The sequence below is a fragment of the Synchiropus splendidus genome, chromosome 1 (genome assembly GCF_027744825.2).
Source record: "Synchiropus splendidus isolate RoL2022-P1 chromosome 1, RoL_Sspl_1.0, whole genome shotgun sequence".
Taxonomy (NCBI): Eukaryota; Metazoa; Chordata; class Actinopteri; order Syngnathiformes; family Callionymidae; genus Synchiropus; species Synchiropus splendidus.
This window is the reverse complement of record NC_071334.1, coordinates 1,688,574-1,715,357: the sequence shown is the minus strand read 5'-3', so window position 1 is coordinate 1,715,357 and position 26,784 is coordinate 1,688,574. Positions and strand designations below refer to the sequence as shown.

The window sequence follows — 26,784 nt, the reverse complement described above, 5'->3', positions numbered from 1 at the left end:
TCCTCGATGTGAAATCCCAGATTTCACTGTGGGTCCCGGACACCACTCTGAATCCCCGATTCAGAAAGAACTCCATCTGTTTCAGGGGGTCCCAAAAATCCCCTACCTATACAGAAACGTTGCAAAATGAGATCGCGTCCGATCTCAAGCCAGTCTACGGCGGGACAGAGTCCAGTTCCAAACTGACTCGTAATATTTATTTTGTAATTTAATATTATTCCCATATTAGGAAGAAATATCACTAAAAATCCCGCTAACCTATATACAAAGAATGATTCACATATTAACAATGTAATGAGAAAAGACATGGAAGGATGGTCAACTTATCCAATGGGACTGAATGACAGGATTAGAACAATGAAGATGAATCTTCTCCCACGCATGCTCGACCTCTTTCAAGCTTGACCAGTCAGCATACCACAGTCACAATTCCTCATGTGGGATCAACTTATATCAAGGTTGATTTGGGGAGGGAAAAGACCTAGAATTCCAGATTCTACTCTGCAACTAGCAAAAGAACGAGGGGGGCTGGCACTACCACATTTAAAAGAATATTACCATGCAGCACAGTTACGTCCTGTCTTGTCTTGGTGCGACACTCATTATGTGGCCAGATGGAAAGATATTGAATCAGGTAAGACAGGCGTTTGTCACGAGACGAAGGGACGAGGGAGCTAAAGCCACGTATAGGGGACGTGGTGTAGGACCCAAGTGCGAGTGGTTATAGGCACAGGAGGCAGGAGGGAATCATAAATAATATTTAATAATTAAACAAACAAGAAAACAGAAAGCGTCACCGAACCGGGAGTTAAATGAACTTAAATCACAAATGAAACCGAGAATAAACTACAAAAGAAACCAAGAAACACACAGCAAACAGCAAGAAACCAAAAACACTAACTCAGGAACCACAGTTAAACACAGACAAATCCAAAATAAGCGAGCTCACAGAACGAGAGACCGAGAACAGAGAGAACCAGGAGTTAAATGAGCTAGCTGGCAGAACAGAACAAAAAGCCGAACACAGGGAGAAACACGAGGACCAGGAGTTACCACAGGGGAACGAGAGGAGTCCAAACTCACAGGAAACACACAGGGACTAGGAGAACTGGCAGGAAACAAAGACAACGATCTGGCACACGTTGCTGGAGCCCAGGTGTTTTTGAAGACAGTTCGTCAGGGGTTAATCGGCTCCAGCCGTGTGCCAAAGGAACAGAGGGAGAAACGCAAAACCAGGACTCGGAGCCTGGAAGCGGAGCCATGACAGTTCCCATACAAACACCACTTGGGGAAAAGGAACCAATTCAGATTCACAATGATTTGGATGAAAACTTGATAATTATGTTCACATTGGACATATGGGCATCAATAATGAAGAAACAAAAAATAGGAAAAGAACTGGGCCTCCTGAAATGGATGGCATTTGATAAGGACTTTGAGCCAAATAAACTGGATAATACGTTCAAACAATGGACGTCTAAAGGGGTTACTGCATTTCATCAAATAACCGAGGATGGGGCCATAAAAACATTGCAAAATGTAAAGAATACATTTCAATGAGATAAATAGGATTTCTTTAGATATCTACAAATAAGAGATTATTATGATAAAAAAATTCAGACAAATACAGAAGAAAGTCGCCCTATAATTAAATTAATGATGAAATCATATGACGCTATTATTACCAAAGCAATATCAATATTATACTTACATTTAATGGGATTTCAAAATGAAACCACAATATATGTTAAAGATAAATGGTCTAAAGAATTAGGTGAAGAAATAACTCATGAAATGTGGAACAAAATGTGGAAAAATCTGAAAACAACCACTCAATCCCATGAATGGAGAGAATTTTCATGGAAAAATCAAATACGATACTTTATTACGCCCCAGATTAAAAGTAAACAATGTAAAGAAAACCAGACATGTTGGAGAAAATGTGAGCAAATTCATCCCGACCATACACATATCTTTTGGAGTTGTCCCGAAATCCAGACGTTTTGGCCGAATATTCACGGGATAATATGCAAAGTGCTGGGATACAAGACACCCTTTTCTGGAAGTGTATTGGACCTTGGATATCTTGAAGGAACTGTTCACAAATCAGACTCATACATGGTCAAGATTGTTTTGGTGGCTGGGAAGAAAGCTATGACAAGAAAATGGCTCCAACCTGTTGCACCGGACGTGGGCCAATGGACTGACATTGTTCAACATTTGTCAATGATGGAGAAACTCACATTTAAGTTGAAAATCAAAGAACTATTTGACCGGAGCTGGGAAAAATGGTTGAATGACAAAAAACAAACAAGTATTGTATTGTGAAATAATATAAGTGTCCCTCACAGACAGCATTTGATTTTATTTTATTTTTTTTTTCTCTTCCATATGGTTTTGAATTTTGCATTTCCTTTCATTTTCCTTTTCTTTTTTTCCCCCATATTATTACATGTATAGTTTTCTATGATGTACTGAAGTGAAATGAATAATGCTGTAACTGTATTCTATATGTGCATCAACAATAAAAAAAATATCAAGTAAAAAAAAAAAAAAAAAAAGCAGGATTTTACCATCTCTACTGTTACAGCAACGTCGTCAGACCGCAACAAGTAGGGGACGTATATGCACTGCTTTGAAGAGCGCTGGAAATCAAGGGTCGTTACTCGGATATCATCACACAACATTTGAACCCACCCTTGTTCCAGTCTCTATTGAATGTGCTGACGGCATCGAGAAAACAGTTGCAGACGTGACGGCTGAAGATTCATTGAGATCACATGAGCTTGATCCAACCACAGAAATGAACACCAGTCCAGTGAAAATGGCGCCCTCTGATGGGGATAAACAAGAGCTGACGTGGATACAAAACTAACTTGATGAGATTCATGTCTAAAGAGCTAAAGGGGCCGACAGAAGATCCAGGGCCAAGTGGATAGAAGAAGGTGAAAAACAGTACAGCATGTTTTTGTCGCCGAGAAAAAGAAGACATGGACAACGACGGTGTGAGGTGGAGCTCAGCGGTGGATCCAAATACAGAACGGATCCGCTTCTACAAAGTTCACAACCTTTATTCAACATGCAGCTCCAGACAGAACAATCCAAGCCAAGGGTGTGGTGTTAGCTTGTATATTGAAGTGTGCCTCGGGTGCATGTTTGGTGTGACACTATGGGATGTGCCAGGGAAGAAGAATAAATGACTCGCACCACTTAAAACCCACTGCTTATAACCACGCGACACACAACATGGTGTCAGAAGCTGGGTAGCGGGAAAAGAAAAGCAACTATGAGAGCTGAGAGTTTCAAGACGCCAGCGAGAGAGGAGACGACGCGGCTGCAACCTCCACAGCTAGTGGCTAATGCTAACGCTCCTCCCAGCGCTACATTCTCCATCCAACCTCCTGAAGCGCCGGACTTCTCAAGGCCTCAGGATTGGGAACGGTGGATAAGCAGGTTCCAGAGATTCTGACTGGCCAGCGACCTCCATCTTAGCACAGAAGCTAACCAGGGGAACGCTCTGATCTACTGCATGGGGGAAGAAGCAGACGACGTCCTGCCTGGTCAGGATTAAACCGACGCGCAGAGACAGTAGCTCACCTCAGTCAAAGCCACATTTGAAACCCAGTTTGTGCCCAGGAAGAATGTGATACGTGAGAGGGCCAGATTCAAGCAGAGGGTGCAGCAGCCCAGTGAGACTGTTGCATTATATGCCCTGGCAGAGAAGTGCTCCACCAGGAGCTGATAACAGATGGCATAGTGGTGGGGCTGAGAGACACCAGACTAGCGTGGAAAGTCCCCTGCTCATGCCAAAAAACACAATGCCCAGCCAGAGACGCCACATGTGGACAGAGAGGCCCTGACAGTACAGTATGTCCATCGAACAAAGCGGTACATGAGGGAGAGACAGAACGTCATGATAACACTCCCTAGTTCCGAGGCTCAGTAGACGCAGGCTTAAATCCATGGTTTGTGGATGTGAGCGCGAGAAACCATGAAGTCCGCTTCAAGATGGACCAGGAGCCAGTGTCTCGGTGATCCAGCCCACGTCTACCATGCCATTACAGAGAGCGACACACAGTTAGTCAAACCCCACAGAACACTATTTGGCCCTGGTCTCTCTGTGTTCTAAGCAGGTGCAGAGAGTCTAGATGTAAAGGAGAGCAGGTGATGCAGGAAGATGTTGATGTTGTCCCTGACTTAAAGGCAGCCTTGTGAAGCAGAGCAGCTGGTGTTAAGCTGAAACTGCTCGACAGAGCAGACAGCACAGACAAAGAGAGAGAGAGAAAAGAGATGTGAGCCACACTTTGGATTCTGTCCAAACTATTTGACTCCGATCCAGAAAGATAACCAGGACACTATTCGTGCGAGGAGCCCATCTAATGCTGCCGTGCCCCACTTCCCCCCCACAGCCAGACTAATGTCCTCCACAGTGCAGGGGAAAGTGGCAGGGATTTTACTCGGGTGTTTGCAGAGAGAGACAAGATCATACCACGATGGAGGGAAATCTGCCGCTGCATCAACCTCCAGCTTCTCCTCAAGAGTTGGGGTTCAACCAATGGCATTAGGTGCAGCTGCCAATTGACTGTCAAGGAGAAGAAAACAACCAGGAACAGGAAGCAGCGGGTAAAAACAAAGGCTTAGTGGGAGGAGCTGTCCTCATTCCATTTTCAACATCATATCACTTATTTTCACTGGAACTCATTCATTTCATAAACCAAAGAACTGCATTAAACTTGTGTATTATATCAACAGAACCATCTTTTCCGTATTTACAGTGACACATTCATTTTCAAATCACTTTGCCTCAAAGGTTTGAATCCCAACACAGTGCACAGCAGCCACACAGCAGCTTCTCCTGCGGAGGTTTCCTCCACCATGAAGCTGAACCAGTCTCACTTTGTGTCATGGTCAGACAGGAGTCAGGATCTGGATGGTCGGAACCCCAGGTCTGTTTTCGGAAACTGCTCTTCAACTGAATGCTCAGCACCTGTATGATCAGAGGTGAGGAGGAGGAGGAGGCAACAATATATTTCACTTCCTGAAGTTCAGCCTCCTGAAGTGTCCACATCACACTGGTGGATCAGGATTCAACTCATGAAAATGTTCTGATCTCTCCAGGATGACGGAGTGGCTGCTGAGACTCTGAGTCAGTCTTGACAAATGACAGAGAAGAAGGTCAAAGTTCATCCCCACTGCTTCTTTGGGAGAGACTTGTGAGCTCCTGATGATAATTTCTCTCTGATGGTGACAGACTCTCTGTCCAGCAGCATCAGAGCAGCTCAGACTCCAGGAAGAAGCTTGTGTCCAAACTCAGACTCCTCTTCTTTCCCTCCGTCTCTTGTGAGAGTCACTGCCATAGAAACAGAAGAAGACAGGTGTGGTGAGGATGGTGGAAGAACACTGAGATCTTCTCCAGTGAGAAGGTGATGATCTTCCAAACTCATGTGACTCTGGAGTCAAAGACTGAAGAGAGTGAATGACTCCATATGTGATGATGAGGAAAGTCAACAGTGCTGCTTCTAGATCTGCACGGAGGCTCCTCACTAGCTGCTGCTGGACAACCAGCTTCTGCTGGACACCATGTTGGTGAGCAGTGTTCTGGCCAGTGACCTGGACTTGATGAAGACAAGTTCCAGCAGCAGATTCAAGGCTCACATGATCCACCAACATCACAGCTGCTCCACTAGAAGCTGACAGAGTCCAGCAGTTCTCATGGATCAATCAAACACTCACACTTCTTCAGGTCAGATCTTTAACCTCTCTGGTCCACAGTGTTCCAGCCTGGAGGAAGAAAGAGAGAGAAGGATGAGAGCAGATCCATGTGACTTCAGATGTTTCAGGACTATTATCTCCTGCTGCTCAGTGGACGGCTCTTTCATGACTGTTGATGACAACAAAGATGGATCTAAAACATCTGCTCAGTCTCTACTGTCTCCTTGGTGCTTCCACTGGTGTCCAGCAGGAGAACATGTCATGTGTTTGGATTCATGTGCTCAGTTCAGATGAAGAGTCTGAGCAGCCTCACACACCCACATCCTCTCTGTCTGCTCCTGGATCACATGTTCAGTCTGAAGCTCTTTGGAGCTCAGTCAGTCACTTCTGCTGCTCTGTCCATACCTGAGAGTCTCCAGCCTCCAGTCTGGACTCCTCAGTCCAGCAGACAGCAGCTCCAGTCCTGGTCCTCCTGGATGATTGCGGCTCAGGTCCAGCTCTCGCAGGTGGGAGGGGTTAGAGGTCAGAGCTGAGGCCAGAGAAGCACAGCCTCTCTCTGAGATCATGCACCCTGACAGACTGTAATGAAGGAGAAACAGTGTTTTAGAAAACCATGAGAGCAGAAGAACCGTCCAGTTGTGGAGCAGAACTGAAGCGAGGAGATGATGTGTTCTGACCTGAGAGTCTCCAGGTGACAGTGTGGACTCTTCAGTCCAGCAGACAGCAGCTCCACTCCTGCATCCTTCAGGTCCCTGTTGTCACTCAGGTCCAGTTGTGTCAGACTAGAGGACGGAGAGCTGAGGACTGAGGACAGAAGGGAACCACTTCTCTCTGACAGTCCACAGTGGCTCAGGCTGTGAAAGAGACGAGTGTCATCAACAAGTGAGAATTTTTCAATCGTGACAAGACTTGAAAGACTTGATGTGAGGAGCCACTGAACTCTCTCCATTCAGAAGATCATCATCACATTATGGTTGGAATATTTGAAGCACTTTTAGATCAGTCAGGATCAACTTGATCAAACACCAAGTCAACAACACAGTGGTGATGAACGAGCGACTCAAGTGTTGTTGTTCAAGAGGAGACTTCATCTTCACCTCCCTCTCTAACACAGTGCAGCAGAGGTTTCTTCAGAAGAGCAGACTTTCAGAGCAACTACTGAGTCATTGGTTCATGCTGATGTTTGGAACATGAGCAAGTGAATGTGTTCATGTGATGTTGGTCTGATTTGGATCCACAAGATGAAGTGGAACAGGAAATGTTTTTCAATATTCAGTTACAGAGAAGAAAGTAGCTCAAGATGTCACTTCAGCAGATGAAGGTCATGGTTGTCGACTTCCTCTGCAAAAGCTGTGTCTCCAGTCTTCAACTCAAACATCATTTCTATTGTGTCCTGCAGATGGAAAGGTCCATCTGGAGGAGGAGAAGGTTGGAGCAATGCTTGGTTTCTCTTTAGAAGCTCAAACACATGACTACAGGAGGAACCTGCTGAAGACTGATGCCACTGAAAATCAGCTGCTTCATTGAAGAGCAAACTGTGACTCTCTGAAGCTGCAGTCTCCACCTCTGACTTTGACATTTCAGCTCTGAAGCTGGACAGATGATGTGTTCTGACCTGAGAGTCTCCAGGTGACAGTGTGGACTCTTCAGTCCAGCAGACAGCAGCTCCACTCCTGCATCCTTCAGGTCCCTGTTCTGACTCAGGTCCAGTTGTGTCAGACTAGAGGACGGAGAGCTGAGGACTGAGGACAGAAGGGAACCACTTCTCTCTGACAGTCCACAGCAGCTCAGGCTGTGAAAGAGACGAGTGTCATCAACAAGTGAGACTTTTTCAATCCTCTATTGTGACAAGACTTGAAAGACTTGATGTGAGGAGCCACTGAACTCTTTCCATTCAGAAGGTCATTGTGGTAGAAATGTAGGAGCTTCTACTGATGAATCTTCCTCTTCTTGATGATCACACTTGAAACTAGCTACTTGAAGGTGCTCAGGTCACCGGCTGCTTGCCTCCACAGTATCTCAAGGTTCTTGTGTTTATAACGTGGTGGAAGTGAGTGAAGATTCTCTTGCATGTGTGGAGGTCATTGTGTCGACTGAACTCTCTGAACACCATCCACTTTTTGTTCCACTTCAGCTCTGATCAGAACAAGCGAGTCTTCAATCGTCTCCAAAAGTCGCAGCCTTCAGTCGCTAACTTGAAGCCACTCAGTGTGAATGTCACCATGTTGTGTGTCTGGAGGTTCAGAATGTGGACTGCTCCAGTGGTGGACGTGGCTTCAGCCTTGCTCTGTCAGTGGAACCGTCCTTGTTGAGGTGTGGACACTGCCAGCAGACGGAAACCATCTGTGATCAGCAGGAATATGTGGAGGAGCAGGTGTGATGCAGTGAGGAGACGTTTGTCCTGATTTCACTTGCCTGCTAACCGTCCCAGACAGGAAGTGTCCCCCTCAACAAATTCACTTTCCAGTGCCCATGTTGAAGAGAGCAGCATCTGGGGGGCGCAGTGGAGCCTGCTACAGACTAGACCTATGTGTGGGGGGTCAGCAGAGCAACTGTTTCATGAGTGAGTTGGACTTTGATCAGAGAATCTTCCTCTGGTCCTCTCAACCTCACACCATGTTCTGTTTGATGCCAACTCTGCTGACTCAGCACAACACAGCTCACTGGAGTGTTGGAGCAAAGTGATGAGAAAACTGTGACTCTCTGAAGCTGCAGTCTCCACCTCTGACTTTCACATTTCAGCTCTGAAGCTGGACAGATGATGTGTTCTGACCTGAGAGTCTCCAGGTGACAGTGTGGACTCTTCAGTCCAGCAGACAGCAGCTCCACTCCTGCATCCTTCAGGTCCCAGTTCCGACTCAGGTCCAGTTGTGTCAGACTAGAGGACGGAGAGCTGAGGACTGAGGACAGAAGGGAACCACTTCTCTCTGACAGTCCACAGCTGCTCAGGCTGTGAAAGAGACGAGTGTCATCAACAAGTGAGACTTTTTCAATCCTCTATTGTGACAAGACTTGAAAGACTTGATGTGAGGAGCCACTGAACTCTTTCCATTCAGAAGATCATCATCACGTTATTGTTGGAATATTTGAAGCACTTTTATATCAGTCAGGATCAACTTGATCAAACACCAAGTCAACAACACAGTGGTGATGAACGAGCGACTCAAGTGTTGTTGTTCAAGAGGAGACTTCATCTTCACCTCCCTCTCTAACACAGTGCAGCAGAGGTTTCTTCAGAAGAGCAGACTTTCAGAGCAACTACTGACTCATTGGTTCATGCTGATGTTTGGAACATGAGCAAGTGAATGTGTTCATGTGATGTTGGTCTGATTTGGATCCTCAAGATGAAGTAGAACAGGATGTTTTTCAATATTCAGTTTCAGAGAAGAAAGTAGCTCAAGATGTCACTTCAGCAGATGAAGGTCATGGTTGTCTACTTCCTCTGCAAAAGCTGTGTCTCCAGTCTTCAACTCAAACAACATTTCTATTGTGTCCTGCAGATGGAAAGGTCCATCTGGAGGAAGAGAAGGTTGGAGCATTTCTTGGTTCCTCTTTAGAAGCTCAAACACATGACTACAGGAGGAACCTGCTGAAGACTGATGCCACTGAGAATCAGCTGCTTCAATAAAGATTAAACTGTGACTCTCTGAAGCTGCAGTCTCCACCTCTGACTTTCACATTTCAGCTGTGAAGCTGGACAGATGATGTGTTCTGACCTGAGAGTCTCCAGGTGACAGTGTGGACTCTTCAGTCCAGCAGACAGCAGCTCCACTCCTGCATCCTTCAGGTCCCTGTTCTCACTCAGGTCCAGTTGTGTCAGACTAGAGGACGGAGAGCTGAGGACTGAGGACAGAAGGGAACCACTTCTCTCTGACAGTCCACAGCAGCTCAGTCTGTGAAAGAGACGAGTGTCATCAACAAGTGAGACTTTTTCAATCCTCTATTGTGACAAGACTTGAAAGACTTGATGTGAGGAGCCACTGAACTCTTTCCATTCAGAAGATCATCATCACATTATGGTTGGAATATTTGAAGCACTTTTATATCAGTCAGGATCAACTTGATCAAACATGTGATTCTGCTCCAATATCATGAACATGAGCTGCAGAGATGATGATTCTATTGGAGCAGATCAACACTGTCCTCAATATCTTCAAGATCAAACCATAAATCCACTGGAGGAATGTGTGAAGCAGAAATGGAGACTTGAGAGAAACAAAGTCAAACTGCAGTGAAGCAGAAAACACCTGGTGTATAAAAGGCTCCCACCATGAGTCTGTCACTTTAAGAGCCTTTTGCTCATTTGCATTTACGTCACGTTCCTTTTTCCCATCGTTCCTTTTTCCCCATCGTTCCTTTTCCCTATGTGTGGAGCTCGTGTTCGGTCGTGGTCGCGTCGGGTCCTAGTTCAGCAGCACTCAAGCGTTTGAGTGACTGAGCAGAAGTAAGTTGAGCTTCACTCATGTTAAGCACAGTGTTGTACGGATGCACATGTTGCACAGGTCGTTGTTTATATGTGTCCGTAACGTTCGTCCCAGAGTCCGAGTTGCGTGTAGTTCTATGTCGGTCGCTAGGTGTCGCCATTGGGCCGTTTATGGATCTGTGTTGCTTGTGTTGTATGTGGACTTAGAGATGCCTGCATCTTTGTTCAGTAGTTAGTAACCTGACGTGAATTGTGATTTCCTTTATTACAGAAACTAATATTGATGCTGTACTGAGTGCTGCAAATAAACACCTCTGAATCAGGACCATCCTCCTCCTCTCTTCGACCTCCTCCGGTATTCTAATCGATACCCCATCTTGAACTGCTGTAGCACCTAATTGAACCCGTGCAATCACTCCTGTTTATTTGGTCCTTCGAGCCGGATACAGCGTCCAAGATGGACTCCGATGGAGAGATTCACCCTGTCGTCAGACCTCGGCGACGAACACGTCCTCCTGTCAGACTTCTAGACTTTGAAGTGGAGTATGCAGGCCTCCCTCACAGTGGACAGAAGGGATTAACATCATCAACCACCAGAGAAGATTTATCGCGTACCATGCCCCGCTATTCAGACCAAGCCCCCTACAGTGGACTTTCAGGGCATGCGGCTCAACCAGAGACCCCTCGACGAACCCCCGGTCATCTCCAGGGAAGCGACTGGCACTGTCCCGATAACCCTTCACCTTCCTACTCAAGTCAGGAGCCCTACTACTCCGAGATGAGAGCCATCCAAGAGGAGAATGCTCGACTTATGCACCAACAACAAGTTTTTCAGTCCGGCATGAGAGCACTGGACGAGGCGCGGTGCGAGATTAAAGAGCTCCTCCAGTTGGCCTGTTCCTTGAAAGCAGACATTGGTCAAGCTGCTAGTCGAGCTCCATCACGCATAGGTCGGGAGCCAAGACCTGTCGTCGTTGGTTGCCAAACCTACAGTGCAACAGATGAAGACGAGGAAGAGAACTGGCCTGATCCTCCACCCTGGCCCTCAGCGGAGACTGACCTTTATGACAGTATTCACAACCCTCAGCTTGATCAACGACAACATGCTGGTCCAATCTACTACGCGGACAACGCTGCTGCCTACCCTCCTCCCCCTCCACCGCTGGTGAAACCAGGCCAACCAGATCACTCCCATGCTTCGGGACCCTTTCCCCGAAGACAACCAACTTTCTCACAGCCACGGCTTACTCCCTCCTACCCAGGCCGCACACGCCCCACGTCTACATCAGCCTATCAGCTTCCAGAAGTCTATGCAACGTCACCCAACCCGGGTCGTCATGTGCCTGAGCAGGTATATAGAGGCCCACAGCCGACCATCCCAAAGTTCCTGCACCCTGACCCAAGTGAGTTTGCGAGGCTTCGCATAGCTTTGGAAAACCTCCTGCCAGTCGATGCTACTGAACTCTTTAAGTACCAAGTACTGGTTGATCATTTAAAGTTCGATGAAGCCAAACTCATTGCGGATGCTTATTTAAACTCACCAACCCCCTACACTCACACAATGATGGCCCTACATGACAAGTTTGGCCAACCTCATCACCTGGCTCTACGAAAAATAGCTAGCGTATTAGAGGCCCCTGAAGTTAGGCGGGGAGATGCCGCAGCATTTCAAAGGTTTTCACTTCAAATCCAGTCATTGGTAGGCCTGTTGCAGACCCTGGGACCTGAAGGTGAAATTGAACTGAATTGTGGCTCACATGTAGCTCGATTGCTGAGCAAACTACCTCCAGAACAGCGAGCTGACTTTCGTAGACACCAGGGCAAGCAACCAAGAGCTGGACATACATTGTATGAGCTATCCGAGTGGCTCCGTTATGAGTCATGGTGTCAAGGATTCGATAATCAGCTCGGGGGAAGAGGAAGCCGAGATCGAAGCTATGCTAAGAGTGAGAGCCCCAAGAAACAAACAACTACAATCCTGCATGGTGCTGAAGAGCCACCAGTGCCCCCCATACAGCCAGGTAAAGAGAGTCCAGTGAAGAACCAAACTAAGACAAAAGCCTACTGTGCTTACTGTGAGAGCAAGGAGCATTATTTCAGTCAATGCAGTGACGTCGCCAAGCTTTCCAAAGATCAACTGAAAGAATGGATCCAGGCTAATAATCGGTGCTGGCGATGTGCTCGGCAACACCAAGCAGCACAGTGCACATTGAAGAAAGCCTGCAACATTTGCCAGAAGAAACACCTATTGGCCCTTCACGAAATAAATACAAGAGCAACAAGTGGGAGCATGAATACTGCAGTTAGAGAAGAAGCCTGCCTAACTAGTTCCACCTCAGATGCCCTCTACCTTGACCGTCATGGAACTGGGAACAGAGTCCTATTGAAAGTTGTGCCAGTGCTCGTACAGTATGGGAAGCGAACTCTGGAGACCTTTGCCATTCTAGATGACGGGTCAGAGAGAACTATGCTTCTCCCTGCTGCAGCTAAGTTCCTTGATATGAAGGGCCTTCCTGAAGATCTCCCACTGCGGACAGTACGTCAGGACATCCAGGTGCTCCATGGCCATAAGGTGTCTTTCAGCGTCTCCCCAGCTACCAACCCTGAGAACAGATACAACATTGCAGGAGCGTTCACAGCTAGCCGTCTCAGCCTGGCTCAGCACAGCTATCCCGTTGATCGCCTGCAGAGGAGGTTTCGACACCTCAGAGGGCTTCCCATTCCAGCTTTGAAGGGAGCCCAGCCCTCCCTTCTCATTGGATCAGATCAGCCTCATCTTATCACCCCTGTGGAGCCTGTCCGGCTTGGACCGCCTGGGGGTCCAGCAGCTATCCACACAAGACTCGGGTGGACCCTCCAGGGTCCTGTGAGAAGCACGGGGCGGCTCACTGACGAAACCCAGTGTCTCTTCATATCCTCACCATCGACTGGCGATGAATTGTTCAAGCACGTCAAAAGGCTTTGGGAGATAGATACAGTCCCCTACCGAAACGAGAAAGAGGCTACTCGTTCAAAGCAAGATAAGCTGGCTGTTGCGGTGCTTGAGACCAAGACTGCCCGGACCAAGGTGGATGGAATTTCGAGGTATGCCACCCCATTGTTGCGCCATCCCAACATGCCACAGCTCCGTGCTCCAACTGATTCAGTCATGCCGCTGTTGCGTAGCACCGAGAGACGTCTCCGTAAGAACCCTATTCAAGCTAAAGCCTATAAGGTGGAGATGCAAAGGCTCATCGACTCTGGCACTGTGCAAGAAGTGGCTCCTGAAACCATTCCACCAAAAGAATGTTGGTATATTCCTCACCACCTTGTCAGCCACAATGGAAAAAATCGCCTTGTGTTTAACTGTTCACACCAATACTTGGGACAGACCCTTAACCAATACCTTCTTCCTGGACCTACTCTTGGCGCTTCCCTGCTCGGAGTCCTGCTAAGGTTCCGTGAATATCCTGTGGCGGTTAGTGGAGACATCAAAGGAATGTTCCACCAGGTTCGACTCCTACCTGAAGATCGACCACTGTTGCGGTTCCTGTGGCGTGACCTAAATGGGGATGAAGCTCCCAAGGTATATGAGTGGCAAGTCCTTCCATTTGGCACCACATGTAGCCCATGCTGTGCCACCTACGCCCTGCAGAGTCACGTTGCAGCCAACAGCCAGCCAGGTGATAAGCTGAGATTTTCAGTTGAAAAGTGTTTCTATGTGGACAACTGCCTGCAGAGCGTGCGCACTCCTGATGAAGCAAAACTTTTAGTTGATCAGCTCAGAGAACTTCTGGCCCCCGCCGGTTTTGATCTGCGACAATGGGCCTGCAACAATCCAGATGCCCTGAGTCACCTACCTCATGAAGCCAGGTCAGAGAGCCTTGACCTGTGGCTTGTGCAGGACAAGTCAAACCCCCTCGAGTCAACGCTTGGCCTCAGTTGGAACTGGAGCACGGACACCCTGAGTTATAAACACCGGCCAGTGACCTATGAGATACCTACCTTGAGGAACATCTATCGAGTTCTTGCCTCTCAATATGACCCTTTAGGCCTCCTACTGCCCTTCTCTACTCGGGCCAAGCTCATCATTCGGCAGCTATGGGACCAGCAGCGCAGCTGGGATGATCCCAATCTACCTCCCGAGCTCCTACAGGCCTGGTCAAACTGGGAGGCCGAACTGCAGTCCCTACCTCACCTATCCTTCCCACGACCATATATGCCTAAGGACATCCAGCTAGAGGGTGCTACTCACGAGATCCACATTTTTGCAGATGCCTCTGAGCAGGTCTACGGAGCAGTTGCCTACCTCAGGACACAAAGCCCTTCTGTAGGGACCTGCTTGTCATTCATCATGGCTCGATCAAGAGTGGCCCCCAAGCGTATCCAATCCATTCCACGCCTAGAACTCTGTGCAGCCCTGGTGGGTGCCAAATTAGCCTATCTCATTGAGAAAGAACTCACCCTGAATCTGGACCGCATTGTATTGTGGTCAGACTCCACAACTGTTTTGACCTGGTTACAATCTCAGTCCTGCCGGTACAAGGTCTTTGTAGGGGTGAGAGTAGCAGAGATACAGGAGTTAACTGAGAAGTGCACTTGGCGCTATGTTGAGTCCGAGAATAACCCAGCCGATGACCTGACTAGGGGGAAGACCCTAGCATCTCTGGTAGAGCCAAATCGATGGGTTTGTGGACCTACCTTCCTCCTCCAAAGCCCTGAACATTGGCCTGAGCAACCTTCCCTGGCATCAGCCGAAGAGGAAACCGAGCTCCGAAAGGTCACTCACTGTGGACTAACAGCTACTTCACCCCCTCTTACAGGTGACAAGGAGCACAACACATGGCAGGAGCTCATAGATGCCACTGTACAAGACATGTACCAGTCAGAGACATGTAGTCCTTCCCTGATCGCAGAGCATTACCACCAAGCGGAGAATCAGGTCCTTAGACTAGCCCAACAACAGTCCTTTCCTGAAGACTACAAGCTCCTAGCAGCAGGCAAGCCCGTCTCAGCGGGGAGTCGCTTGCTCACCCTCTCCCCAGAAATGGACATGTCATTGAACCTTATCAGGGTCGGCGGTTGGTTCAGACGTTTGGCCGGTCAAGAACACCCATCATTGCACCCTGTAGTCCTGGATGCCTCTCACCCTACGACACACCTACTTGTCCAGAAGTACGATAAAGACCTACACCACCCTGGCTCAGAACGGGTCTTTGCGGAGCTGCGAAGATCATACTGGATCCTTCGAGGGCGGGAACTGATTCGAAGATACCAACGTACGTGTCCTGACTGTCAACGCTGGCGAGCGTGGCCTTCTGTTCCTAGGATGGCAGATCTCCCTGTTGCCCGCCTCAGACTGCACAAGCCAGCATTCTACTCCACAGGCGTGGATTGTTTTGGGCCTATGGTGGTGAAAGTTGGAAGACGACATGAGAAACGCTGGGGGCTCATATTTAAATGTATGACGACCAGAGCTGTGCACCTGGATCTCCTCAATAGCCTGGATGCTGATGCTTACCTGATGGCCTTGCGGAGATTCATTGCAAGAAGAGGAACCCCTGCAGAGGTGTGGTCAGACAGAGGGACCAACTTCAAAGCTGGAGAAAGAGAACTCCAAGAGGCCTATAGCAGCATGGTCCAAAGCTTGCAAATCCAACTGGCACAGCAACAGATCAAGTTCTCTTTCAATCCTCCAGCGGCCCCACACTTCGGAGGAGTGTGGGAAAGGGAAATTCGGTCGGTCAAAGCTGCCCTCTATGCCTGCCTAGGCTCCCAACCAGTCCAAGAAGAGGTCCTACTTACCGTTCTGCTGGAAGTCGAAGCCATCCTCAACTCAAAGCCATTAGGCTACGTGTCCGCGGATATTGCAGATCTCGACCCCATCACTCCAAATAGCCTACTCATGGGGCGGCCTGACGGATCCCTCCCCCAAGTAGTCTACCCAGAAACAGAGATTCTGAGCCGTAAACGATGGAGGCACTCTCAGGTTCTTGCGGATCAGTTTTGGTCCAGGTTCATCAGGGAATATCTACCCAGTCTGCAGGTCCGCCAGAAATGGAATTCCTCCCCTCCTGAACTCCTGAACGAAGCAGTCGTCATGGTGGTGGAGCCTCAATTGCCACGCGCCCAATGGTCTGTAGGACGCGTGGTGAAAGTTCATCGCAGTACTGACGGGTGCATCCGGTCAGCTGATGTGAACATCAAGGGACATGTCTACACTCGACCAGTCGCCCGGCTCGTGGTGCTGCCTGCTATTCCATCTGGGGAGGAAGAACCTCCACCGTGTTCAGGGTCAATGGTCAGGAACAGTTAAGATTTATTGTAGCAAATGTGCCTTACACATTTGGGGGCGGCTGTATAAAAGGCTCCCACCATGAGTCTGTCACTTTAAGAGCCTTTTGCTCATTTGCATTTACGTCACGTTCCTTTTTCCCATCGTTCCTTTTTCCCATCGTTCCTTTTCCCTATGTGTGGAGCTCGTGTTCGGTCGTGGTCGCGTCGGGTCCTAGTTCAGCAGCACTCAAGCGTTTGAGTGACTGAGCAGAAGTAAGTTGAGCTTCACTCATGTTAAGCACAGTGTTGTACGGATGCACATGTTGCACAGGTCGTTGTTTATATGTGTCCGTAACGTTCGTCCCAGAGTCCGAGTTGCGTGTAGTTCTATGTCGGTCGCTAGGTGTCGCCATTGGGCCGTTTATGGATCTGTGTTGCTTGTGTTGTATGTGGACTTAGAGATGCCTGCATCTTTGTTCAGTAGTTAGTAACCTGACGTGAATTGTGATTTCCTTTATTACAGAAACTAATATTGATGCTGTACTGAGTGCTGCAAATAAACACCTCTGAATCAGGACCATCCTCCTCCTCTCTTCGACCTCCTCCGGTATTCTAATCGATACCCCATCTTGAACTGCTGTAGCACCTAATTGAACCCGTGCAATCACTCCTGTTTACCTGGACAAGAAGAGAAAACCAAGTGTTTTCTCAGCAACATGACAAACATCAGTCACTATGATGGACAAGAAATAGCCACGAAACAGTCCATGTTGTTTCAGAAAGACTTCAGAAAAGTGGATCATTTCTTTGGAAAAATCAGAAGAAGAAGAAGAAAAAGAGGAAGTGAATTTCTGAGCCAAAGATGAAGTGAAATCTAGAAATGGAGCTGTAACATCAGAAGAATCACTGACGTGTCTCTAAACGTGTTTCCAGATCAATAAATACTGATCAACATGTCTGACCTGAGAGTCTCCAGGTGACAGTGTGGACTCTTCAGTCCAGCAGACAGCAGCTCCACTCCTGCATCCTTCAGGTCCCTGTTCCAGCTCAGGTCCAGTTGTGTCAGACTAGAGGACGGAGAGCTGAGGACTGAGGACAGAAGGGAACCACTTCTCTCTGACAGTCCACAGCAGCTCAGTCTGTGAAAGAGACGAGTGTCATCAACAAGTGAGACTTTTTCAATCCTCTATTGTGACAAGACTTGAAAGACTTGATGTGAGGAGCCACTGAACTCTTTCCATTCAGAGGATCATCATCACATTATGGTTGGAATATTTGAAGCACTTTTATATCAGTCAGGATCAACTTGATCAAACACCAAGTCAACAACACAGTGGTGATGAACGAGCGACTCAAGTGTTGTTGTTCAAGAGGAGACTTCATCTTCACCTCCCTCTCTAACACAGTGCAGCAGAGGTTTCTTCAGAAGAGCAGACTTTCAGAGCAACTACTGACTCATTGGTTCATGCTGATGTTTGGAACATGAGCAAGTGAATGTGTTCATGTGATGTTGGTCTGATTTGGATCCTCAAGATGAAGTGGAAAAGGAAATGTTTTTCAATATTCAGTTACAGAGAAGAAAGTAGCTCAAGATGTCACTTCAGCAGATGAAGGTCATGGTTGTCTACTTCCTCTGCAAAAGTTGTGTCTCCAGTCTTCAACTCAAACAACATTTCTATTGTGTCCTGCAGATGGAAAGGTCCATCTGGAGGAGGAGAAGGTTGGAGCATTTCTTGGTTCCTCTTTAGAAGCTCAAACACATGACTACAGGAGGAACCTGCTGAAGACTGATGCCACTGAGAATCAGCTGCTTCATTGAAGAGCAAACTGTGACTCTCTGAAGCTGCAGTCTCCACCTCTGACTTTCACATTTCAGCTCTGAAGCTGGACAGATGATGTGTTCTGACCTGAGAGTCTCCAGGTGACAGTGTGGACTCTTCAGTCCAGCAGACAGCAGCTCCACTCCTGCATCCTTCAGGTCCCTGTTCTGACTCAGGTCCAGTTGTGTCAGACTAGAGGACGGAGAGCTGAGGACTGAGGACAGAAGGGAACCACTTCTCTCTGACAGTCCACAGTCGCTCAGGCTGTGAAAGAGACGAGTGTCATCAACAAGTGAGACTTTTTCAATCCTCTATTGTGACAAGACTTGAAAGACTTGATGTGCGGAGCCACTGAACTCTTTCCATTCAGAAGATCATTGTGGTAGAAATGTAGGAGCTTCTACTGATGAATCTTCCTCTTCTTGATGATCACACTTGAAACTAGCTACTTGAAGGTGCTCAGGTCACCGGCTGCTTGCCTCCACAGTATCTCAAGGTTCTTGTGTTTATCACGTGGTGGAAGTGAGTGAAGATTCTCTTGCATGTGTGAAGGTCATTGTGTCAACTGAACTCTCTGAACTCCATCCACTTTTTGTTCCACTTCAGCTCTGATCAGAACAAGCAAGTCTTCAATCGTCTCCAAAAGTCGCAGCCTTCAGTCGCTAACTTGAAGCCACTCAGTGTGAATGTCACCATGTTGTGTGTCTGGAGGTTCAGAATGTGGACTGCTCCAGTGGTGGACGTGGCTTCAGCCTTGCTCTGTCAGTGGAACCGTCCTTGTTGAGGTGTGGACACTGCCAGCAGACGGAAACCATCTGTGATCAGCAGGAATATGTGGAGGAGCAGGTGTGATGAAGTGAGGAGACGTTTGTCCTGATTTCACTTGCCTGCTAACCGTCCCAGACAGGAAGTGTCCCCCTCAACAAATTCACTTTCCAGTGCCCATGTTGAAGAGAGCAGCATCTGGGGGGCGCAGTGGAGCCTGCTACAGACTAGACCTCTGTGTGGGGGGTCAGCAGAGCAACTGTTTCATGAGTGAGTTGGACTTTGATCAGAGAATCTTCCTCTGGTCCTCTCAACCTCACACCATGTTCTGTTTGATGCCAACTCTGCTGACTCAGCACAACACAGCTCACTGGAGTGTTGGAGCAAAGTGGTGAGAAAACTGTGACTCTCTGAAGCTGCAGTCTCCACCTCTGACTTTCACATTTCACCTGTGAAGCTGGACAGATGATGTGTTCTGACCTGAGAGTCTCCAGGTGACAGTGTGGACTCTTCAGTCCAGCAGACAGCAGCTCCACTCCTGCATCCTTCAGGTCCCAGTTCTGACTCAGGTGCAGTTGTGTCAGACTAGAGGACGGAGAGCTGAGGACTGAGGACAGAAGGGAACCACTTGTCTCTGACAGTCCACACCTGCTCAGTCTGTGAAAGAGACGAGTGTCATCAACAAGTGAGACTTTTTCAATCCTCTATTGTGACAAGACCTGAAAGACTTGATGTGAGGAGCCACTGAACTCTTTCCATTCAGAAGATCATCATCACATTATTGTTGGAATATTTGAAGCACTTTATATCAGTCAGGATCAACTTGATCAAACATGTCTGAAACACTGCGACTGTTGTGAGGCCACAGTGTTTTTGAATCCTATTATTGGTCAAAAGAGCAACAAGAGGAAAGAAACATAGAGATGATGATGACAAAACATCTCAAAGTCAAACTCAGTGGACCCAACAGAGAAAAGAGCTCTGATGAAAAACAGTGTGATTCTGCTCCAATATCATGAACATGAGCTGCAGAGATGATGATTCTATTGGAGCAGATGAACACTGTCCTCAATATCTTCAAGATCAAACCATAAATCCACTGGAGGAATGTGTGAAGCAGAAATGGAGACTTGAGAGAAACAAAGTCAGACTGTAGTGAAGCAGAAAACACCTGGACAAGAAGAGAAAACCAAGTGTTTTCTCAGCAACATGACAAACATCAGTCACTATGATGGACAAGAAATAGCCACTAAACAGTCCATGTTGTTTCAGAAAGACTTCAGAAAAGTGGATCATTTCTTTGGAAAAAATCAGAAGAAGAAGAAGAAGAAAAAGAGGAAGTGAATTTCTGAGCCAAAGATGAAGTGAAATCTAGAAATGGAGCTGTAACATCAGAAGAATCACCAAAGTGTCTCTAAACGTGTTTCCAGATCAATAAATACTGATCAACATGTCTGACCTGAGAGTCTCCAGGTGACAGTGTGGACTCTTCAGTCCAGCAGACAGCAGCTCCACTCCTGCATCCTCCAGGTCCCAGTTCTCACTCAGGTCCAGTTGTGTCAGACTAGAGGACGGAGAGCTGAGGACTGAGGACAGAAGGGAACCACTTCTCTCTGACAGTCCACAGCTGCTCAGTCTGAATAAAATGAAGAAGGAAATCAAACGTTCATGTCCAGTTCACATGAGGGCTGTAACCAGATCAGATTTGTGCTTGACGATTATCGCGGGCAAAACACGTCACGCTAACGATATGATCACGACATGGATCAAAATGTGAAGAACGATTCTGCAGTCAGTGAAATCCATGTGTAACTTGATGCTGTGTGTTTCCTCTCCAGTTGCCAAAGGAAAGAACAGCCTCTCCACTCCACTGCTGTCATCACTGAGGTTTCCAAATGAAGACCTGACTGGAACACTTCCTTTCCCTGCTCATACAACTCACTCTCTCTGCTGTCCAAAATCTTCAGGCTGCTGAAGGCCAAGCTTGGATTTCCCCCCTTTCCAAGCTCCATGAGCTCAGCATTGTTTTGGAGAGGAACACAGTGTCTCCTAGTGAGGACTGTCAGAGTCTCAGCCTCTTCCCTGCACCAGGAGTCAGCGCCTCACTTCCCCTCTTTGGAGGCTCAACACTTGCTGGTTCTGGTGTCGCTTCAGTCGGTGATGGAGCCGTTTACACGACATTGAAAATTCATTTTTTATTATCGCGAGGATCATCAATAGCGGTACATGGCTACAGCCCTAGTTCAGATCATCAGAGATGTTTCAGTGTTTGATCCACTTACAGAACTTTCTTTGAAGCCTGGACCACTGGCAGCAGCCTCTCAAGAGCCTCCTCTGAATCAGAGTATTTCCTCAGGTCAAACACGTCCAGATCTTCCTCTGAGGACAGTAAGATGAAGGCCAGGGTGGACCACTGAGCAGGAGACAGTTTACGAGAGGAGAGAGCTCCTGATCTCAGCTGCTGTTGGAGCTGCTCCACTAGAGAAGTGTCCTTCACTTCACTCAGACAGTGGAACAGATTGATGATTCTCTCTGGAGACACTTTCTCACTTATCTTCTTCTTGATGAGCTCTGCTGTGTCCTGATGGGTCCAGGAGCTACTTCCTGTCTGTGTCAACAAACCTGGAAGGAGCCTCTGGCTGGTCTGCAGAGAAAGACCCAGAAGGAAGCGCAGGAACAGGTCCAGATGTCCATTTGGACTTTCTAAAGCAACACTTGTTGCTGACTGGTAGAACTGTCCAGGACGAACTTTCTTTCTGAAGATGCTTGACAGTTTGGATTTTTGTTGTGAATGGAGAACATTGACTCCCGTGTTGAAGAACTCCAGGTGGACATGAAGAGCAGCCAGAAACTCCTGGAGACTCAGGTGGATGAAGCAGAAGACCTTCTCCTGGTACAGTCCTCTCTCCTCTCTGAAGATCTGTGTGAAGACTCCTGAGTAAAGTGCAGCAGCTGTGATGTCGATGCCACACTCTGTGAGGTCTGACTCATAGAAGATCAAGTTTCCTCTCTGCAGCTGCTCAAAAGCCAGTTTTCCCAGAGACTCCATCATCTTCCTGCTCTCAGGATCCCAAACTGGGTCGGTCCCAGCTCCTCCATGGTACTTGAGCTTCTTGACTTTGGCCTGAACCACCAGGAAGTGGATGTACATCTCAGTCAGGGTCTTGGGCAGCTCTCCGGTCTCTCTGCTCTTCAACATGTCCTCCAGAACTGTGGCAGTGATCCAGCAGAAGATGGGGATGTGACACATGATGTAGAGGCTTCGTGAGCTCCTGATGTGAGACATGACGGTGGTCTGCTCCTCATCTCTGAACCTCTTCCTGAAGTACTCCTCCTTCTGGAGGTCAGTGAACCCTCTGACCTCGGTCACTATGTCCACACACTCAGGAGGGATCTGATTGGCTGCTGCAGGTCGTGTGGTGATCCAGAGCTGAGCTGAGGGAAGCAGCTTCCCCCTGATGAGGCTGGTCAGCAGGACGTCTACTGAGGTGGACTCTGTAGCTGCTGTCAGGACCCGACTGTTGAAGTCCAGAAGGAGTCGACACTCGTCCAGACCGTCCAAGATGAACAGAACCTGGACTCCTTCAAAGCTGCTGAGTCCTGAGTCTTTGGTTTCAGGAAAGAAGAGATGAACAAGTTCCACCAAACTCAACTGCTTCTCTTTCAGCAGGTTCAGCTCTCTGAAGGTGAAAGGAAACACCAGCTGGAAGTTGTGGTGGGCTTTGTCTTCAGCCCAGTCCAGAGTCAGCTTCTGTGTCAGGAGGGTCTTCCCAATGCCAGCCACGCCCTTCGTCAGCAGGCTCCTGATTGGTGGGTCTGTGTCAGGTGAGGCTTTAAAGAGGTCTTCTGGTCTGATGGTAGTTCCTGGTCTGGTCTGCTGCCTGGTTGCTGCTTCGATCTGTCGGACCTCGTGCTCCTGGTTGACCTGCTCTGTGCCCCCCTCAGTGATGTAGAGCTCTGTGTAGATCTGATTCAGAGGGGCAGAGTTTCCTGCTCTAGCGACCCCCTCAGACACACTGTGGAACTTCTTCTGCAGGCTCCTCTTCAGTCGCCCTGCACACGCTCCAGCATCACTTCCTGAATGAAGAGAGAAGTCACATGATCAGAAGATTCCAGAAGGCGAAGCTGATCAATCTCAGATCATTCTTCTCATTAGCTCCAGGTCTTTCAAGCTCAAATGGACTTGTAGATATTCAGCAGGTTGAATGTTCTAATCCTCTTACTGCTCCACAGAACATCAGCAAGCTTCTCCTCCTTCATGCTCCTCAGGATGTTCATGAAGATCTGCATGAGAGCTTCTCTGCTGCTCCTCATCTGCTCCTCGTCACACTTCAGCTCTTCCTCACCATCCAGGTTCTTCTGGTCATCTGGACTGAGGAACCTTTGGGCTCTCTTCAGCTCCTTCTTCACCAGAGTCATGACAGTCTCCTCAAACAGCTGAAACACAAACATGTGACCTGATCATGTGACAGAGAAAACCTGCTGACATTGAGAGGTCACCAGGATCCTGCTCCCAAATCTCCAGAAGGGAGGCAGGTCTCAGTCCAGGTCTAACCTGGACCTGTTGGAACTGAGAGTCAACAGTGAATCAGCGTCAGTCAGAGCAGTAGAAGAGCTTCAGTCCAGACTCTTCTCCAAACAGGTCTAGTTGTCCAGAGCTTCCATGAAGCAGCAGAAGCAGCTGACTGGTGAGTTAGCAGCTGTTGGAGCTAGTAGGAGGAGCTAACACTTGAACGTACCTGCAGTGTGGAGTCCAGATCTGTCTGATGCTGCTGGACACACTGGAGACTGAGAACATCTGAGGGCTGCTGATCCTCTCTGTGAAGAACATCAAAGGGAGGCAGTGAAAAGACTCTCAGTGTTCAGAGCCAGACTCCATGACTCTCATGTGCAGCTCACAGTTGATGGACCACATTTGATTCCAAACTCTTCACCCTCTTCAGTCATGTCAACACTCTTTTATTTGCGCACTTTTCTGCTTGTTATCATCTTCTTTGACTTTCCTCCACAACCACCTGCTTCAGCTTTTACGGTAGGACGAGTGAAAGCAACATCAGATGAAGGAGACAAACCAAGACCAACCAAGACTCAGAGTGAAGGAGCCTCAGAGACCTTTGTTCAGACCCAACAATCCCATCAGTGGAGTCACAGAGGGACAGAAGAGCTCACCTCTCTCCTGAAGACTCTTGTCCACCTTTGAAGTCCATAGGAGGAGCCATCGACGCATCACTCTTCAGAGACTGACAGCTGGGAGCAGGTCCAGGTCTGTGTCCTCGTCCAGCAGCGTCTGATGTGAGTGGCTTTGATCTGAACACACAGAAGTTGCAGTGTGGAAATGATCTCAAGTGTTTGGAGCTCTGACAGGAGAACTGATCTTCTCACCTCTCAGCTCTGGTCTGGCTGCCATGGTCCTCACCCAGAGGGGCTTTAGAGGGAGGAGCTTCCTCCTGTCTGTCCACACCTTCACACCAACACAACAGCAGCATCACTGGTGCTTCTTGTCAACAAGCAAACTTCAGTCATCAGGGTCAGGCTCAAACTCTCTTCGGTGATCAGATCCACGTTCACTGACTGAGAGCAGAGCAGCTGCTGCTGTTCTTCACATGACGTCATGTGTCTGGCCTGCCCTCAGGTCTCAGCCTCTCCAACATCTGTCTGATGTTCATTATGATCGGACCTTTCCATCAGAATCCACTGATCCAACTGTCTCTACTGACCTCACCACAGTTCCATCTGTCACTTGATCAGAGTTTCAGCTTCAAGACCACATGACTCACACAATCTCCACCAGTCTCTTCACATGTTTGAGTCTCACACTTGATGTGGGAGACTGTGTCTCCACCTCCAGAGTTTTCTGCTCAGGATGTGAAGGAAAACAGATTTCCAGTGCAACAACCTTCAACATGTGTCAGAATGTTGAAGAAACAAGTGACTCAGTTGATCACAACAGACGACGTCTGTGGGACCAAATCTGAGGTGCAGCCTTTCAAAAGTCTGATATCTATTGTGTTCAGGAACCAAAGCCAAATCAATATTGTCTATTGAACCACCTCTAACTCTCCTTCTGTTTCCACATGTCTGTGCTCATGTTGTTTTCTTTCACATCTAGAGAGACACACGTTTGAGGAGGTCAGATCAGGACACCGTCATAGAGCAGGAGCTTCTCTGGAAATGACTTGTCGCCCAGTGCAGTGGAATATTGGAGGGAAAAGACACCATTCAATGGCGCCATTCAACCCTGCATGTTCATGTTTGCTGCCTGAGTTCACAATGTTCCACTGCACTGGCCCACGACTCATTTCCAAGGGAGAGAAGCCACTTGGATGCTCAGTTTTCTGACCACCTCAAATGGACTTTTCCACACAAAGAGATTTGGCCACAAGATGGCGCCATCGTTGGCTGTTGATTTGGGTCACGTCACAGTTTCCTGATCAATCTTCCTCAGAGAAACACTCCAGTCAACAAGTGCGTCTTTACTCGGATCCTCGAATGTCAAAGGTGACGTCAGACTCATGAGGCTCAAGTCAAACCAAGTCACTGACCTGTGAGCGAGGCTCCTCTCCTCAGTCTCGGGTCCATGTCGGAGCTCAGTTGTTCCGGTCCAAAGTTGTTAACTCAGATTGTGTTCGATGTCAGTGTGTTGATCCACAGCAGTGAGTCCCGTGTGTGTGTGTGTGTGTTCCACCACCGCCTGGATGATCGGAGCTGGAGAGACTGGAAATATTGGAGTGAAAAACAGCCTTCAGATCAGACGGGAATCGCACCCTCTGGTTCAGCGCGTCTCTTACATGTCACGTCATGTGAGCCTTCACTCATTGGTTCCACACAGGTCTTACGGCAGGTGTGTCCACAGGGAAGAGTAGCAGGATCCCTCAGGAGCTCCAGACAGGAGGAGGAGGACGAGGACTCTCTCTGCAGATCAGCTCTGGCGATTCTCTGCTTCACTGCTGACTGAATCACGCTATGCAGCGCTTTCATTTGGAGTCACATGATTCTGCCCGAATGTGGTCCGACCTGTTGGTTCCACATATTTTCTCACTTCCTTGAAGCAGCCTACAGGTGTGTGGTGGCACGGCCTGGTGAGACTGCAGCAGCAGATACTTGTTGTATTAGTGGAAGTAGACACAGGAGACGTGGAGTCCGGATTCTCTTCTTTATTTTCTTAACTTTCTATATCTCTCATTTCTCCCATTCACTCTCCCGGAAACTTCTCTTCTTCTCTCTTCCTCTGTAACCAGCTCACTTGCGACATCCACTGGCCACACGCAATCTTCATACCAGAACACAACATCTCCCCTTTTACCCGAAACGATCCAGTCTGTAGCTGTAATAGAAAACAGACACGTGAGCAGAAATGATAAACAGTAACATTGATTCACTAACCAGGCCATGTGCAGCCAAATGTATCTGTGCATATGGTATGTGGCAAACTAACTAAGCGATTGACTGATTAGTTTAATCTCTCGCAACAACTCTATGAGAAATAACGCCAGTACAAAACTATCTACCACAAGGAACAAAGAATTAGCGTATCACTCATCACACTTTCTGCATAACTGTTTCTTAACATCCTTCATGACAAAATCTTTTGTCCAAGCAGGTGGTCGTCTTATTCTCTGGACCACTGGTTCTGGAGGCCTGATGTTTTCTTCTTCATCATCTCTCCTCATTGTTCCCGCTGATTCCTCTGAGCAGAGGGAAAGACGTGCTGCATTGCATCTTGATCCATCACTCAAAATGAATGAGCTTGTTCCAGTCTGTTGTTCAACCAAAACAGGTTCACTGTACTGTCTCTCTCCCTTTCTCACA

At 48.0% G+C, this 26,784-nt stretch overlaps 1 protein-coding gene across 1 annotated transcript; it reads right to left on the bottom strand.

Moving 5' to 3' along the window:
• Positions 1-714: 714 nt before the first annotated feature.
• Positions 715-25,948, bottom strand: LOC128752754 (NACHT, LRR and PYD domains-containing protein 1 allele 2-like). Its single transcript, XM_053854350.1, has 14 exons — positions 25,764-25,948; positions 25,518-25,689; positions 24,358-24,436; positions 24,145-24,282; positions 23,715-23,793; positions 23,199-23,412; positions 21,258-23,052; positions 20,435-20,611; positions 19,456-19,632; positions 18,298-18,474; positions 17,353-17,529; positions 6,118-6,291; positions 5,734-5,781; positions 715-5,350 (listed from the first exon to the last, which is right to left on the bottom strand). Exons 2-13 carry the CDS (start codon positions 25,552-25,554, stop codon positions 5,745-5,747), a joined length of 3,261 nt encoding a protein of 1,086 aa, XP_053710325.1. The 5' UTR covers positions 25,555-25,689; positions 25,764-25,948; the 3' UTR covers positions 715-5,350; positions 5,734-5,744.
• Between the last annotated feature and the right edge of the window lie 836 nt (positions 25,949-26,784).